This window comes from Octopus sinensis, linkage group LG5 (assembly GCF_006345805.1).
Source record: "Octopus sinensis linkage group LG5, ASM634580v1, whole genome shotgun sequence".
In the NCBI taxonomy this organism is placed as follows: domain Eukaryota; kingdom Metazoa; phylum Mollusca; class Cephalopoda; order Octopoda; family Octopodidae; genus Octopus; species Octopus sinensis.
Window position 1 is genome coordinate 29,067,944 of NC_043001.1, and position 17,719 is coordinate 29,085,662.

Sequence of the window (17,719 nt, forward strand, 5' to 3'; positions counted from 1 at the left end):
CCAAACCACTAAGTTAAGGGAATGTAAACTAACCATCACTGGCTGACAAGCCATACACACACACACACATATCATCATCATCATTTAACGTCCGTTTTCCATGCTAGCATGGGTTGGACAGTTCGACCGGGTCTGGTAAGCCACGAAGGCTGCACCAGGCCCTAGTCTGGTGCACCAGAGACATATATGACTGGCTTTCACTCAGTTTCCGCCTGCCAAATATACTCATAAGACATTGGTTGGCCTGGAGTTATAGTAAAAGACACTTGTCCAAGTTGTCCCTCAATGAGATTGAACCACAAACCATTAGGTTCCAAAGCAATCTCTTTAACCACATATCTATGCTATTGAAATCTTCAGAGAACAAAGTTTAAATAATATAAAATTGTTTTGACCTATACTATGTTATTTAACAGTCTAACGTATGGCCTCCCCCCGACTGGCCTCTGTGCCGGTGGCACGTAAAAAGCACCATCCGATCGTGGCCGTTTGCCAGCCTCGTCTGGCACCAGTGCAGGTGGCACGTAAAAAGCACCCACTACACTCACGGAGTGGTTGGCGTTAGGAAGGGCATCCAGCTGTAGAAACACTGCCAGATAAGACTGGGCCTGGCGCAGCCTTCTGGCTTCCCAGACCCCAGTTGAACCGTCCAACCCATGCTAGCATGGAAAACGGATGTTAAACGATGATGATGATGATGATGAATCCAATATGCAACACTGCAAGGAAGACTATGTTAAAAAATAAACCTCATTTGGTCGCATTCCTTGAGAATATCTTGGTCAGCCTATAAACTTTTCAGCTGACCCTCAGGAATTTTCTGTGATAAAAGGTATCTAACTTCAAACTTATTAACCTCTCAAAGATTTTCTATTCTTTCAGTTAATTAAATGTAATTTTTTTTTTGTGCAGGCCAGTGCTATCAATGCCACTCTTGAGAAATGGCTAAAAGAATTGAAGTTATCAGACATTTCTATAAATACATCTGCCAAACATATACTACTGAGTTTTCTTGCCTGTAACCTTGAAATTGATATTACCAATATCAGAATAATGCCAGAAAGCATCAAGTAAGACATTGTTTATTGTTTGCTTATTTATTTTGTTTTTCTAACATTTCAAAAATTATATATATATATATATATATATATATATATATATATATATATATATATATATACAATTTAAAAATAGGATAAAATCTTTATAAGAATTTATCAAGTGGTTAGCTTGAAAAACCTCATAAGAGAAAAAAAAACCCATCAAATTTTCTCTTAAATATATTTATTTATATTATATGGAGGGCATTACTATACATAAATGCCACACACCAGAAGGGACTCTTAAAGTCAAAACTACCAAAATAAATAAACACATTGTATTGAATGCGAGGGAATGCATTCAAGATTATCTTGAATTATACTTGCACTGACGATTAAAAAGTGCATTTCTGCACTAATCATGAAATCATAGGATTTGCAGCTGAATTCTGTTTTTAAAAGGTTTGCTTCAAGAGTTGCATTCCTCGGCATTCAATACAATGTGTTTATTTATTTTGGTACTTTTGACTTTAAGAGTCCCTTCTAGCATGTGGCATTTATGTATAGTAATGCCTTCTATATAATATATATATATATATATATATATAAAAACTTACTGTGAAATCAATAGTATTCAATGAGAGCTTCATAAATTATTTTTTATAAAGACAACAGGAGCCTTATACTTGATCAATCAATCTGCTAGAAATAGCAGTCCAATATTCCTCTGATCATACCGTATTGTTTAAAAAAAGGGGCAAATAATTACAAATAATTGTATATTGTGGTCATAGATATACTATGTCATAAAAAGAAAATTAATAAAAGACAAGATCATCAAAACTGGAATATCTTTGATCATAAATCTACTTGATCAAGGTAGACCTAGAAATAAACACTAACTATTTTCTCACTCCCCCTACAATTGCTGGTTATGTGCCAAAGTCTGAAACCATCATTATTGTTTTTGAATGTTTATATTCAATCTCAGAATATTTGCCCTGAAATTTTAGGAAAGGGGGTCTAGTCAATTACATCAATCCCGGTGCCCAAATGCCATTTATTAAATTGACCCTGAATGGAAGATAGGCAAAGTCAACCTCAGCAGAATTTTAATTCAGAATGTAAAGATGGAAGAAATGCTACTAAGCACTTAGTTTGGTGTGCTAATGATTCTGCCAACTTGCTGTCTTGATGATGATGATGATGATGATGATGATGATGATGATGACGCCGCCGCCACCATCAACAACAACAATAATAATAAAATGTCCTGATGTAGTACCAGACAGTGGCTCTCATGGCTTCTGATCTTAACTGATTGGAAGTGTTATCATGTACATTGTTTTGTCTTGGTATAAAAGATGGGCTACCGCAAATATTCTGCTTAATACCACAGATTTACTTGTTAGTTGTTTGACCCTAACCAGTTGACCATGTCCCTTAGTGGCTGACGATATGTGTATCTCTGATCATGAGCAGAAGTAGTGGGGGAGCATCATAGCTGTGTGCTGAAAGGAATTCTTAGAGGTTTGGATAATTCACCTTTCGTTCAACATCCTTAAACAACCCTTATTCAGGGACCTTTTGAGTGGGGTGGGTTACTCAACTAGAAGAAAATTCTAACTGGGCCCCACCTGCAAGGTCATGTGCTGTTTATCTTGATATGAGATCACCGTGTCACACACATATGGTTGTAATGCATGTAGCTGGTGTACCCTTATCAGGTGGATTGTCATGATGGGTATTTGTATATTTAACCCCAGTGTCATTTTGATGGCATGCACTGCTCTCTCACTCAATAATAATAATAATAATAATAATATAATAATAATAATAATAATAATAATAACAATAATAATAATAAGAAGAAGAAGAAGAATGTGGAATCTGAAAACAGAAACAATTCCTATCATAGTAGGTGCATTAGGCATGATAAAGAAATATTCAGACAAATACATAACAAAAACACCAGGACTTACAAACACATATAACATAGAGAAAATTGCACTACTAGGCACTGCACACATCCTACGCAGAACACTTTCCATACATTAACCATCAGAGCATCACAACAAATCACACAGCACATACCCAAGGCACACAGAGCTGCCTCGGTAGTGAAGTGAAAGCACGCTATAAAAATAAAGCTACTGAATAATAATAATAAGAGAAGAAGAAGAATGATAATGATAATGATAATAATAATAATGATAATATAATAATAATAATAATTAATAAATAATAATAATAATAATGATAATAATAATAATAATAATAATAATAATAATAATATATAATAATGATAAGCCTTTCTACTATAGGCACAAGACCTGAAATTTGGTTGAAGAGGGCTAGTTGATTACATCAGTCCCAGTACTAAACTGGTATTTATCTTATAGATCTTGAAAGGATGAAAAGCAAAGCTGACCTCAGTGAAATTTGAACTCTGAGCGTAAAGACAAGTGAAATGTCACTAAGCATTATTACTCTGGACAAAAAACAATTGTTGCATTTAAATAACCAATTTGTTGAATAATCATTCTTATAAATTATTTGTGTGGTAAGTAGTTTGCTTGCCAACCATATGGTTCTGGGTTCAGTCCCACAGCACCTTGGGGCAAGTGTCTCCTACTATAGCATTGGACTATAGCATATACTAGCAGTATCGCCCGGCGTTGCTCAGGTTTGTAAGGGAAATAACTATAAAGCATTTTTAGAGAGTTATAGCCAAAAAATAGCAAAAAAATGGAAAAAAAATGATGGTAAATTTTTTTGAGAGTTAAAAAGGTGGAGTTGCGTCCCCTAGACGGTCTGGGTTTGGGTTTCTGATTCTCGACCCCATGTCGAATTTATCGATTTTTTCAGAACTGGGGGAACTTTTAAAATTTTCGGTGCGTTAGTTTTGAATTATGACATTGGGCTATGTGTGTGTCAAGTTTCATCAGAATCGGTTGAAAGCCGTGGTCAGAGTGAGGGTACGAGAAAACAGACACACAGAAAAAAACGCACAGACAACTGCCGTTTATATAGAGAGAGGATATACATACACATACACATATATATATATATATATATATATATATATATATATATATTATATTATATAAATATATATATATATAGATGCCAGTGCCGTCTGACTAGCTCCCATGCTGGTGACATGTAAAAAGCACCATTTGAGCGTGGTTGTTGCCAGTGTTACCTGACTGGCTCTTGTGCTAGTGGCATATAAAAAGTACCATTAGATTGTGGTACTGCCTGACTGGCCCTGACTGGCCCTCTACACTCTTGGAGTGGTTGACATTAGGAAAGGCATCCAGCTGCAGAAACCTTGCCAGATCAGATTGGAGCCTGGCGCAGCCTTCTGGCTTGCCAGTCCTCAGTCAAACCATCCAACCTATGCCAGCATGGAAAATGGACGTTAAACAATGATGATGATGATGATGACGACGATGATGATGATGATGGTGGTAGTGGTGGTGGTGGTAATGGTGGTGGTAATGGTGGTGGTGGTGGTTGTGGTGGTGGTGGTGGTGGTGGTGGTGGTGATGGTGATGGTGATGATGATGAGGAGGAGGATATATGTTTATGTGTCTGTGTTTGCTCCCCAACCATCGCTCGACAACTGATGTTGGTGTGTTTACATCCCCGTAACTTAGTGGTTCTATAAAAGAAAGAACAAGTCCTGGGGTTGATTTCTTCGACTAACAGGTGATCCTCCAGCACTGCCACAGTCAAATGACTGAAACAAATAAAAGAATAAAAGAATTTATTTCTTCTTGTTATTATTTTGTATTTAACGACAGCGAGCTGGCAGAACCATTAACACACCAAGCAAAATGCTTGGCAGCATTTCTTGTCATTACGTTCTGAGTTCAAATTCTGCCAAGATCCGCTTTGCCTTTCATCCTTTCAGTATTGATAAAATAAGTACCAGTCAAGCACTGAGGTCGATGCAACCAATTTACCCACTTCACTGATATTGAAGGCCTTGTGCCAAAATTTGAAATTGTTACTATTTTGTATCTTATGCAATTACTTTTTAGAAAACCTGTCGATAAATTTACAAAACAACAATTGTCACATTTAAATAATGTGTTTGAAGAATGATTCTTATGAATAATTTATTCATTTATTATTATTTTGTATCTTATGCTTCTAGAAAAGCTGTTGAAAGATTTGTAACCGGTGAACCATGTTCCCTAGAAAAACAGACAAGTTGGTTGAGTAGAAATTCCAATATAGTCAGTAGAGTGGTGAATAATTTAGCAGGCATTTTGAAAAACATGACCAATTTTGAAGGTAACTATCAAAATTACGTGAACCCTAGGTTATCAGGATTTTCTTTCACATTTTTTGTCTAAAACGCCTTTCTTTTCATTACCTAAACCCCTTTTCAAACTCTTTGTTTCCCTTTTATTCTCTGCCTTCCTGCTTCAGTCCCATCTTTCACTTTCTTTTATCTTTTATCATTTTCCATGCATGTATGTATGTATGTATGTATGTATGTATGTATGTATGTATGTATGTATGTATCTCTCTCTCTCTCTATATATATATATATATAGAGAGAGAGAGAGAGAGAGAGTTAATCCAAACAAGAAAGCACAAAAAAAACACAACAGCATGAGGACGTGGAACAAATATAGTATTATTGGACACTCAGGAAAGAAGGAAAGAAGGAGGGTTTAACATTTCAAGCGGAGCTCTTGGTCAGAAACATAGGAGAAGGAAAGTTCCAGAGAAGGGAAGACAGAGGAAAATATATATGTATATTTATTTATATGTGTGTGTATGTGTGTGTGTATTAAATGTATATATACATTTAATATATAAAAAGATAAAAGATAAAAAAGATACTTAATTATCTAATTTAAAATTTACATTGGTAAAAGGTAATTAAACATAATCAAGCATTTGCATATTCTGATTAAATCTGATTCCATTTAAAAACATATCATGTAATACATTCTAATATATATATATATATTTATATACATATATTTTAAGGAAGAGATAAACCTGACATAGAAGATAAGCAGGATGGTGGTAGTGGCGATGATGATAAAAATGTGGGAGACACTGATGATAGTAAGGATACAACTGACAATAAGGATGATGGTAGTGGCGATGATAGTAAAAATGATACTAAAAGTGACAGTAAGGATGATAGCAGTGTTGATGACGGTAAAAATAATGGTAGTAATACTAATGTGGTTGAAGAAGAAAAAAGGGATAATAAAACAGAAGTCAAGGATGTTGGTGGTGATGATGGTATGCAAGGAGATCAACCGAAAAATGATGACAAAACAAATGATGTAGGAGATGCTGATGACAAAACAAATGATGTAGATGCTGATGACAAACCCAATCCAATGATTTCTGGAGGTGGAAGCAGCAAAGAAAGACTTATTGTCAAAGCTGATTTTGTAAGTAATTTCAGAATTTAATACATTTTCTGTTATATTTTTCTCATGAAATTCATCATCATCATCATCATCATCATCGTTTAACGTCCGTTTTCCATGCTAGCATGGGTTGGACGGTTCAACTGGGGTCTGGGGAGCCAGTAGGCTGTGCCAGGCCCAGTCTGATCTGGCAGTGTTTCTACAGCTGGATGCCCTTCCTAATGCCAACCACTCCGTGAGTGTAGTGGGTGCTTTTTATGTGCCACCTGCACAGGTACCAGACGAGTCTGGCAAACGACTACAATCGGATGGTGCTTTTTACGTGCCACCGGCATGGAGGCCAGTTGGAGCAGCGCTGGCAACAGCCACGTTCGGATGGTTCTTTTATGTGCCACTGGCACTGGTATCACAGCTACAATTTCCATTGATGTTGATCGATTTCGATTTTGATTTTCACTTGCCTCAACAGGTCTTCACAAGTAGGGTTTGTGTCACAAGAAAGAAAGGTATGCATAAGTGGGCTGGCTACATCCCAGGTAGAGGCCACTGGTTATGGTCTCACCTTGTCCTGCCGGGTCTTCCCACGCACAGCATACTTCGTGAATGGAAATTATAGCTGTGGCCAGTGTCCCCTGACTGGCTCCTGTGCCAGTGGCATGTAAAAAGCACCATCTGAACGCAGTCAATGCCAAGTCTGCCTCACTAGCTTCTGTGCCGGTGGCATGTAAAAAGCACTATCCAAACATGATTGATACCAGGCTCGCCTGAATGGATCCTGTGCTGATGGCACATAAAAAGCACTCACTACACTCTCAGAATGGTTGGCATGAGGAAGGGCAACCGGCTGTAGAAACATTGCCAAATCAGATTGGAGCTTGGTGCAGCGGCCGGCTCTCAAGACCTCAGTCTGAAGAGCTGCCCGCTGCACCAGGCTCCAATCTGATTTGGAGCCAAACCATCCAACCCATGCCAGCATGGAAAACAGACGTTAAGCAATGATGATGATGATGATGATGATGATGATGATTCAGCTGTGATAGTAATACTTATATTTAGATTGGGTTTTTGTTGATGAGTTATATGATGAAAACATGTCCAGAATTAGCACATTACTGCCAAACATCAAATCACTCCTGACTCCATCCTATTTTGAATTGATTTTAATTGGTTTAAAATTCTGAAATTGTCCCTCTTGTCTTTTCTAAGCTAATTCGTTAAGCTAAGGTGTCGAGCTGGTAGAATTGTTAGCATACTGAGAAAACTGCTTAGTGGCATTTTATCAGTTTTTACATTCTCTGTGTTCAAATTCTACTGAGGTCAACTTTGCCTTTGATCCTTTTAAGATCGATGAAATAAGTACCATTTTAGCACTAGGGGTCAATGTAATTGACTTATCTCCTTTCTCTGAAATTGCTGGCCCTGTGCCAAAATTTGATTTTACTCATTAAGCTAAGGTGTTAAGCTGGCAGAATCATTAGCATGCAGGGCAAAATGCTTTGTGGCATTTTGCCCATCTTTATATTCTGAGTTCAAATTTTGCCCGGGCCAACTTTGCCTATCATTCTTTTGGGGTCAATAGAATTAGTATCAGTTGAGTCCTGGAATAAATGTAATCAAATTACACCCCTGAAATCACTGGCCATGTGCCAGCCCCCTGACTGGCTCCTGTGCCGGTGGCACATAAAAAGCACCATGCAAATGTGGTCGATGCCAGTGCCCCCTGACTAGCTGGCGGCAAGTAAAAAGTACCCAGTACACTCTTGGAGTGGTTGGTGTCAGGAAGGGCATCCAGCTGTAGAAACCTTGCCAAATCAGACTGGAGCCTGGTGCAGCCTACTGGCTTGCCAGTCCTCATTCAGACTGTCCAACCCATGCCAGCATGGAAAGCAGACGATGATGATGATGATAATGATGATTTGCCAGAATTCATTGTTTCAAGCATCTTTCCCCAAACTACCTCAGTTCCCCTCTTGTCTATCTTTTACTTGCAGTTTACTAGTAATAGTTTAAGAAAGCCTTCGATGGTCATAAGCACTGGAACTTCCTATGTCTAACTCATATAAACAGAAAACAATTGCAATAGTCTTCTGGTACATAAAAGTGATTTTCAATCATACTTTTACCCTATCATCTGTATAGAGTGTGGTAAGATTCTAGTAAACTGGACGTAGGAAACCTTGTAACATTGGTAGAATCATTAGGAATCTAAGCAACATCATCATCATCGTTTAACGTTTGTTTTCCATGCTAGCATGGGTTGGACGGTTCGACAGGAGTCTGACTAGCTGGCAGAACCGTTAGTACACTGGGCGAAATGCTTAGCGGTATTTCGCCTGCTGTTACGTTCTGAGTTCAAATTCCGCCGAGGTCGACTTTGCCTTTCATTCTTTTGGGGTCGATTAAATAAGTACCAGTTACGCACTGGAGTCGATATAATCAACTTAATCCGTTTGTCTGTCCTTGTTTGTCCTCTCTGTGTTTAGCCCCTTATGGGTAGTAAAGAAATAGGAGTCTGGGAAGCCAGGAGGCTGCACCAGGTCCCAGTCTGATCTGGCAGTGTTTCTATGGCTGGATTCCCTTCCTAACACCAACCACTCCGTGAGTGTAGTGGTGCTTTTTACGTGCCACCGGCACAGGGTACAAAGGAGGCTGGCAAATGGCCAAGATCGGTTGGTGCTTTTTACGTGTCACCAACACAGACGCCAGTCAGGCAGCGCTGGCATCAGCCACATTCAGATGGTGCTTTTTACATGCCACTGGCATGGTACTTGACTCAATAGGTCTCCTCAAGCACAACGGGTCACTCTACGATCCAAAGTTAGCACAGCAGGCCATCCTGCGGACCATGAACTCACTTCATTTGTTAGGTCTTCGCAGTCACAGTATATCTCAGAGGTCTCGGTCTTTCGTCATTTCCACTGTGAGGCCCAATGTGTCACCGGCACGGGTATCACAACATTTCATCTATTTATATATTCTGAGTTCAAATTCCAGCAGTGTCAATTTTACCTTTCATCCTCTTCTCCCTCTTTTCTTGGTTATTATTATTATTATTATTATTATTATTATCATCATCTTCATCATCATCATCATCATCATCATCATCATTATTATTATTATTATTATTATTATTATTATCATCGTCATCATTATTATTATTATTATCATTATTATTATTATTATTAGAATAAGTGCTACTCTTAAAACCATAAATACTGGGATCAATTTGTTCAACTAAACACTTCAAAGTTGTGCCACAGCATGGTCGCAGTCCAATGACTGAAACAAGTAAAAGATAAACTACTAAAGTATAATTTGAGTTGATTAAAAAGTTTTGACTTTCTGCATTAAATATTCTAGTGTTAATTCTTATGTTTTGAGGAAAAGGTTTCTCTGGATAAATCTTTCTGTCGTTCTGTAAAAGATTTAAAATGTTCAAATTTAATAACAATAGGAAAAAATATCTTCCTTGTGTTAGTATCGAATAATGAATATATTAGGATGTCCGGAAAGTTCCTACCGATTTTTAAAGGAAAGAAAAGGGTCAATAAATACTTGCCATTACATTTTTAATCAACCAAATATGAACCATTTTGTTGCACAATGCATCTCCATTTTTCCTTTAACTTGAAAATACCCTCTTCCCAGAATTGAGGTGGCAAACTGGCAAAATTGTTAGTATGCCAAGCAAAATACTTAGTGGCATTTCATCTGTCTACATGTTCGGAGTTCAAGTTCCATGAAAGCCTACTTTGCTTTCATCTTTTTGGGCTCGAATAAGTACCAGCTGAGCACTGGCATTGATGCAATCAACTTTCTGCCTCCTCTGAAATTGCTGGCCTTGTGCCAAAATTTGAAACTGGCATTTATGTAGGGAGTCAAAAAGTGTCATTAATGGTTAGTTGCTTCATTTTAATTTGTTTAATTTTTAAGTCTTTGAATTTTTCTTTTAGTTTCTTTTGTTTTTCCAGATCTTATTTAACAACTGATTAACTCGTTAATTAATCTGTTTCCTTAGCCATTTTCTGATGCAAGTCTGAGAAAAGAACCAGATATAGAATTTATGAGAACGTTCTGGATTTTTAGAAGATCTCCAGCATCACAGAAAGAAACTGTAAGAATATTCTTTCACTTACTTTCTTTTCTTCTTTCAGTTTCTGGTAGACAGAAACTGAAAGAAGCTTCTTGTATATATATATATATTATATATATATATTTAAATATTTGTTGTGCAAGATTTTTTATGTGAAGTCGTGTGTTGAAACAGATATTGTTATATTTTGGAATGGTCAAATAAGAAAGAAGAAAACAAAGGACCACTGATGCGGTCACAGGGGTGTGACGAAAGAACTCTGGCCGAAATAAGATTAAGATTAATGTAAAAAATAAATAACACTGAAGCAAAATAACACCAATTATATAGTGCGTGTGTTTTTATTGGCTAAACTGGCAATATGACCATTCCAAAATATAACAATATATATATATATATATATATATATATATATGTATATAGTCTTACAAAGAATAAGTCCTGGGGTCGATTTGCTCGACTAAAGGCGGTGCTCCAGCATGGCCACAGTCAAATGACTGAAACAAATAAAAGAGTAATCACACGCACACACACACAGACACACACACACACATATTGCTCTTTCTTCTTTCACCATTCAAAAGATTCAGTCTGCTCATTTATATATTTTAATTGTTCTAAACACTTGGTCTTTAAATCAACAAAAGACTATTTATTCACTACTCCATGGTCAAGGAGTAGTAACCATAATTTTTTCACCCTCAACAACTGATGACTAAATGCAGATAAGATAAACAATCAAAACAAACAATATCAAATTGACTAAATAGCTGACAGTGTTCGTATTTTAGTTTTAATCCTTTCATTACCAACCTGACTGAAACCGGCTCTGACTCTGAGTACAAATATTTTGTTTTCATAAGTTTTGAATTAAAATCATCCACCAAACCTTAGTCACAATTTATGTTCCTAACACTAGCTGTATGATAACTGAGTTATTTTACTAAATTCTTTGTGATATTTAAAGTAATTGAAAGAAACACAGAGCATGTCAAAATAAATACAGTAATAAAAGGGTTAAATCTTATCACAAAAGCTTCATAGCTTCTCTAAGATTTTTGCATAATAACATGAAAGCTAAGAAAAGCACGATCTCCATAATTCCCAAAACACTTAAATAAGAGGAATGAAATGAAAAGAATTAACATATCTTCAATATTTCTTTTATTTTTGCAGATACTTTTTCATAAGGCCACAAAAAAAGCCATTAATTTTCTGTTGGAAAATGATATAATTCTGAATGAGTATCTAACCAAAGATAAAGCTCGTGTACTAAAATTGGCTGCCAAAGTGAACAAGAGAAGTGCATTTTTGAAAAAAACTAAAATAGATGAAGAATTTTTGTCTACCGTCAGTTCTGTTGATTCTGAATCAGAGGTAATTCTACTTTATTAATTTCAGACCAAAATTCTACTGGAAAGTATAACCTGCCTAAGTTTTGAAAACTTGCCTTATATAAGAAATATAAAATAAATCTTAGAGCTTAAAATAATTTGATACATATCTTGCAAATGAAAAAACAACACACACACACACTTATAGATACAAGTTGCATTAAAAAACATATCTGACTTTATTATTTTCAACCAAAACTAATTCTGTGTGGACGAAATCCTTTTGGTGGGAATTGAAGCCACCCTGCCTGTGCATATGTGAAAATTTTTGTGCCAGTAGGCCACACCACTCCCTGGCTGTTACACCCAGGGTACAAATGTGTAATGTGCACTTGTCAAATTTTGGTTTTCACTGAACATGCCAAGCAGAGATATTGCATGAGGTTTTGCCAAAAGCTTAGTGATACTCACCCTCAAGCCATCCTGAAGATTCAGCAGCCAATGATGTCATGGGCAAAAGGCAATTTGTATCACGAGAAGAAAATATGAGAAAAGTGACAGCAGTGCTGTCACATTCCAGAGTTATTCATCAAAGGTGGCGAGCTGGCAGAAACGTTAGCACGCTGGGCGAAATGCTTAGCGGTATTTCTTCTGCGTTACATTGTGAGTTCAAATTCCACTGAGGTCGACTTTGCATTTCATCCTTTCGGGGTCGATAAATTAAGTACCAGTTACGCACTGGGGTCGATGTAATCGACTTAATACCTACGTCTGTCCTTGTTTTCCCCCTCTGTGTTTAGTCCCTTGTGGGTAATAAAGAAATAGGTATTCATCATTCCAGAGGTTTTTCCAGAAATGTTATACCTGGAGAAGTGTGTGAACTCCTAAGAGGAGTATTTTTCCATTCGTATAATTCTTCTATCATTACCAAAGTGTTGGATAAATCTTTAAAATGTTTAAAAGCCATCTCTGTTTATTAAGCTTGGCAATTTGTCCATACACTTTCTATCTTCAACAGTAACCCCATCTCAGGAGACTCACACTTGTATTATGAAAAACATGATCCTCAGTTACTTCCTTAAGAGGGTTAAACATAATTATCATTCTCTCTAGAATTAAATGTATCGCTTTTACATTTAATATTATTGAATCCAAACCTGAACTGAAGTCGCTCTTGTTTTACATCACTTAGAGTATTAATGAAAAAAATATGTACTGATAATAAAATTCACTGACTTCATCCGTACGATTAAATCTTCTCTTCTGAGAAATATTAAAAAAAAAAAAATTGTTAAGAAGTTGGTCAGAAGTTGCACCAAGTAAAAACTGTATTCATTCGTATTAATGATTTTTAATATTTTTCAGGCCCAGACCATACTGGCAGGAGCAATGAAAAACATTGGGGTAAATGTCTTTATAATATTTACTTAGCTTCACTGATAGAAACAACTGAGTATTGGGCAGATACTTTGCTGTTTAAGTGTTGCCACAGTTGTTGTTGTTTAAGCCATGAACAGAGGCCTAGAAAGTGCTTTCCAGTGAAAATGTGCCAATTTTATCTCTTTCAATAGCAATTAAACACAAACACTATCCACATCAAGAATCTCAGCTAGAGGCCTCACAATTGTTCCAGTTGTAGCGTACCTTAGTGAAATCCTCTCTCTCTCTCTGACATATATAACACAAATACGGACGTAGCAGATAACAGTTAACCTTTGGCCACTTGGGCCCTGTTGTGTCCACTACTCTGATTGGTTGGTTTTGGTGCAGTTTGTCTCTTTCTTTATTCCGCGCCAATGTGCAACCCAATCATTTGCAGCCTTCTGATAAGGTCCCGTGACGCAGTCTTCTAAATTCTCTTCTGGAGCCTCCTAATTTGCTATAAAACACAGCAATTCATTGAATCGTGCATCTTTGCTTCTAGCCCTTCTAAGGACTAACCTCTAACCACAGAGCATCCTGTGGACACACACTCTCTTACTCTCTCTTTTACTTGTTTCAGTCATTTGACTGCGGCCATGCTGGAGCACTGCCTTTAGTCGAGGAGATCGACCCCGGGACTTATTCTTTGTAAGCCCAGTACTTATTCTATCGGTCTCTTATGCCGAACCGCTAAGTGACGGGGACGTAAACACACCAGCATCGGTTGTCAAGTAATGCTAGGGGGACAAACACAGCCACACAAACACATACACACATACACACATATATATATATATATATATATATATATATATATATATACATACATATATACGACAGGCTTCTTTCAGTTTCCGTCTACCAAATCCACTCACAAGGCATTGGTCGGCTCGGGCCTATAGCAGAAGACACTTGCCCAAGATGCCACGCAGTGGGACTGAACCCGAAACCATGTGGTTGGTTAGCAACCTACTTACCACACAGCCACTCCTGCGCCACTCATATGCATTTATCCATATTTTGGCTTTTATAGTAAGGCGACCGTGCGGTGTTTAAAGGAGTCTATCATTCGTCACCACTCCTTTTCACCTGGTCGTTCTACATAGTTATTAGGTTTCGCTATCTCTAAGGACCTCTGCTGGCAAAAATACACATTGCATCCCTATGACTAGCCCTTCTCTTCAGGATTAGTTGACACAACTACTGACTCTCTGCAAAGTTCAAGTTATATTGGAATATTGCTCTCCCAACTGGGATGGCACTGTTGCTGCATGCACAGATATCCTCGACTGACAACATCCAGAAAAAGGCCACATGACTAAGTAACATAATGACACTCACAAACATGCTTCAGTCTCTCTCCCACAGATATATTGTCGTTTTTTTTTTGCCTTTTCTATTATTATTGTCTTTCGATTCTCAGAGCTAATTGGGCTCATACCAACTCCCCTCTAATATTTCCAACCTGCTCATCTCTCCTCTTGTCATCATGCTTGTGTTCACTTAGGCCCTGCACTTACACACAACACTTAATCCTTCCTTCTTAACCCTTTAGTGTTCAGATTATTCTATCAAACATAATGCTTATTGATTCACATTGATTTGAATTAATCATGCATTATCTCATATCTTCAAGATCTTGATGGTGTAATTACTTAATGTAGAATAACATTGTAGGGTAGGTGTGAGGGCCTGGATCTGGTCAGTTTGAACATAAAACAGATTAGTTATTTTGGCCGGATATGGCTGGTTTAAATACTAAAGGGTTAAGATGTTGGCCCTTTCAAATTACCTCTATCCTGCTCATGACTACATTTGTTAACTTAAACCCTTTCATTACCAACTCTGGCTCTGAGTACAAATGTCTTGTTTTCGTAAGTTTTGAATTAAAATCTTCCATCAAACCTTAGTCACAATTTATGTTCCTAACACTAGCTGATTGATAACTAGGTTATTTTACTAAATTCTTTGTTATATTTAAAGTAATTGAAAGAAACACCGAGCATCTCAAAATAAATACAGTAATGAAAGGGTTAAAGGTTCAAGAGAAACATCAATGGCATTATTCTCACCATGTGAGGGAATATTATTCCAAACTTACAGGGGAAAATTCAATTTAGAAATACTAAATCAAATTTCACAAAATATAATATATATAAATTATTTAATCTTTCTATAATATGTAATTTTCTAGAAGGTATAATTTAATTTTTCATTATTGAATTGATAAAAGGTGTTTTTTTCTAATTTTTATATATATATATATATATGTGTGTGTGTGTGTGTGTGTGTGTGTGTGTGTGTGTGTGTGTGTGTGTGTGTGTCTGTTTTTGTGCCCACCCTCAACATCGCTTGACAACTGATGCTGGTTTGTTTACGTCCCTGTAACTTAGCAGTTTGGCAAAAGAGACCAATAGAATAAGTACTAGGCTTACAAAGAATAAGTCCTGGGGGCGATTTGCTCGACTAAAGGCGGTGCTCCAGCATGGCTGCAGTCAAATGACTGAAACAAAAGAATAAAAGAGTAAAAGAGTATATATATATACATACATACATACATACATACAAGGGGGTACTGAAAAGTTCCTAACTTTGAGTAAAAGAAAATATAGGAGGATCAATTAATTATGTGCAGGTGCATGGCTTAGTGGTTAAGGTGTTAGCTTCATGGTTGCAAAATTGTGATTTCAATCTCTGGACTAGGCGACACATTTTGTTCTTGAGCAAAACACTTCATTTTATGTTGCTCCAATCTACTCAGCTAACAAAAAGGGATAATCCTGCAAGGATCAGCATCCCATTCAAATGGGGAATGTATATGCCATGGAAAGCAGGAAAACGGCTCGTGTGGGTCTACATGACTCAGGAAGGAACTTTGCTTGCTACAGTTAGTTATGATTTTATTCAACATATTCCCCTCTCAAATTCACACACTTATTGTGATGGTCTTTCAGTTTTTCAGAAGGTTGGGTGTTCAACTGGGCCTCTCACAGAACCTTTAAAGCCAGGAAATTTCCAGCAACCATCATACATACAAAATAACATTTGTTTGAAGCTAAAGCCTCACAGTTTCACATTTTATTATTTACTTTACCTATGTCTGCCAGCCTCGTCTGGCACCTGTGTTTGGTGGCACATAAAATCACCCACTACACTCTCGGAGTGGTTGGCGTTAGGAAGAGCATCAAGCTGTAGAAACACTGCCAAATCTGACTGGCCTCGTGCAGCCTTCGGGCTTGCCAGACCCCAGTTGAACCGTCCAACCCATGCTAGCATGGAAAGCGGACGTTAAACGATGATGATGATGATGATGTAATGTTTTCAAGGGATATGTAACCATGTGTTAGTTAATTTATTCATTGGTATTTTTCTTCAGAATAAGAATAAAAAAGAATTCATCAAATCAATACCAACACCATTGCTTGAACAGTCAGGATTGCTGGTTGTTACTGAAATGTTTAATGATGACACCAAACCGGACTTAATCAAGCTCTTCAAACCAAAGGCTGAACCAGAGACAGTCACAAGAACAGCAAAGAAAGCAGAAAAAAAGAAAATGCCTTTAGCAAAATTGGCGCTTGTAGAAAAGGTATGTAAATACAGCTTTATTTTCTAATTTAGTGATATAATCTTTTAGCCACTTTAGCCATTAGACTGCAGCCATACTGTGTCACTTTTAATTTCTATTAGATTATATTGACTGTGGTATCACCTGGTCCTTATTTTAAGATCTTGTGAGGAATGAAAAGCATATCTTAGCTTGGGCATAAAGAGATGCAATTTGGCAGTGGGACAATAATGCTAACAATAATAATGTTAGGGTATTCAGCTCACAATCATAAGATTATGAGTTCAATTCCCAGTGGCATGCTGTGTCTTTGAGTAAGATACTTTATTTCACAATGCTCTAGTTATCACTCAGCTGGCAAAAATGTGTTGTACTTGTAATTTAAAGGGCCAGCCTTGATATATTCTGTGTCATGCTGTATCTCCCTAAGAACTATGCTAAGAATATGCGTGTCTGTGGAGTACTCAGCCACATGCACATAACTATCATGAGCAGGCTGTTCCATTGATTGGGTCAAATGGGACCCTTGTAGTCATAACCGATGGAGTACCAGTTTATAGTAACTCTTTTTTATCTTCTTAATTGCAACTAAATAATGGGTTACAAGCAAATGCAATGTGCTGTCATTTAGTTCTTAATGAAGGACTGGTTCTGTTAGCCCAACATCACAGAATACTCTAAAAAATATGTTTCTTGTATGCATTTAGAGTTAAAGCCAGTGACGAACACTGGCCCAAATCAGATCAGTGCACCTCACATTCAGTGAGAATTATAGTTTTCCTTTTTGGCAATTACATTGCAAACTGCACTCTGCATTAATTTCATATATATGTGTGTGTGTATGAGTGTGT

At 37.1% G+C, this 17,719-nt stretch overlaps 1 protein-coding gene across 1 annotated transcript in view; it reads left to right on the top strand.

Annotated features, from left to right (window-relative positions):
• LOC115212334 overlaps positions 1-17,719 on the top strand; it is a 178,207-nt gene that overhangs the window by 133,248 nt on the left and 27,240 nt on the right. The window contains exons 32-38 of the mRNA XM_029781198.2: positions 913-1,070; positions 5,206-5,345; positions 6,054-6,472; positions 10,470-10,565; positions 11,721-11,921; positions 13,244-13,282; positions 16,677-16,889. Of these exons, the coding sequence (XP_029637058.1) occupies positions 913-1,070; positions 5,206-5,345; positions 6,054-6,472; positions 10,470-10,565; positions 11,721-11,921; positions 13,244-13,282; positions 16,677-16,889 (1,266 nt within the window). The remainder of the gene's footprint in view (positions 1-912; positions 1,071-5,205; positions 5,346-6,053; positions 6,473-10,469; positions 10,566-11,720; positions 11,922-13,243; positions 13,283-16,676; positions 16,890-17,719) is intronic.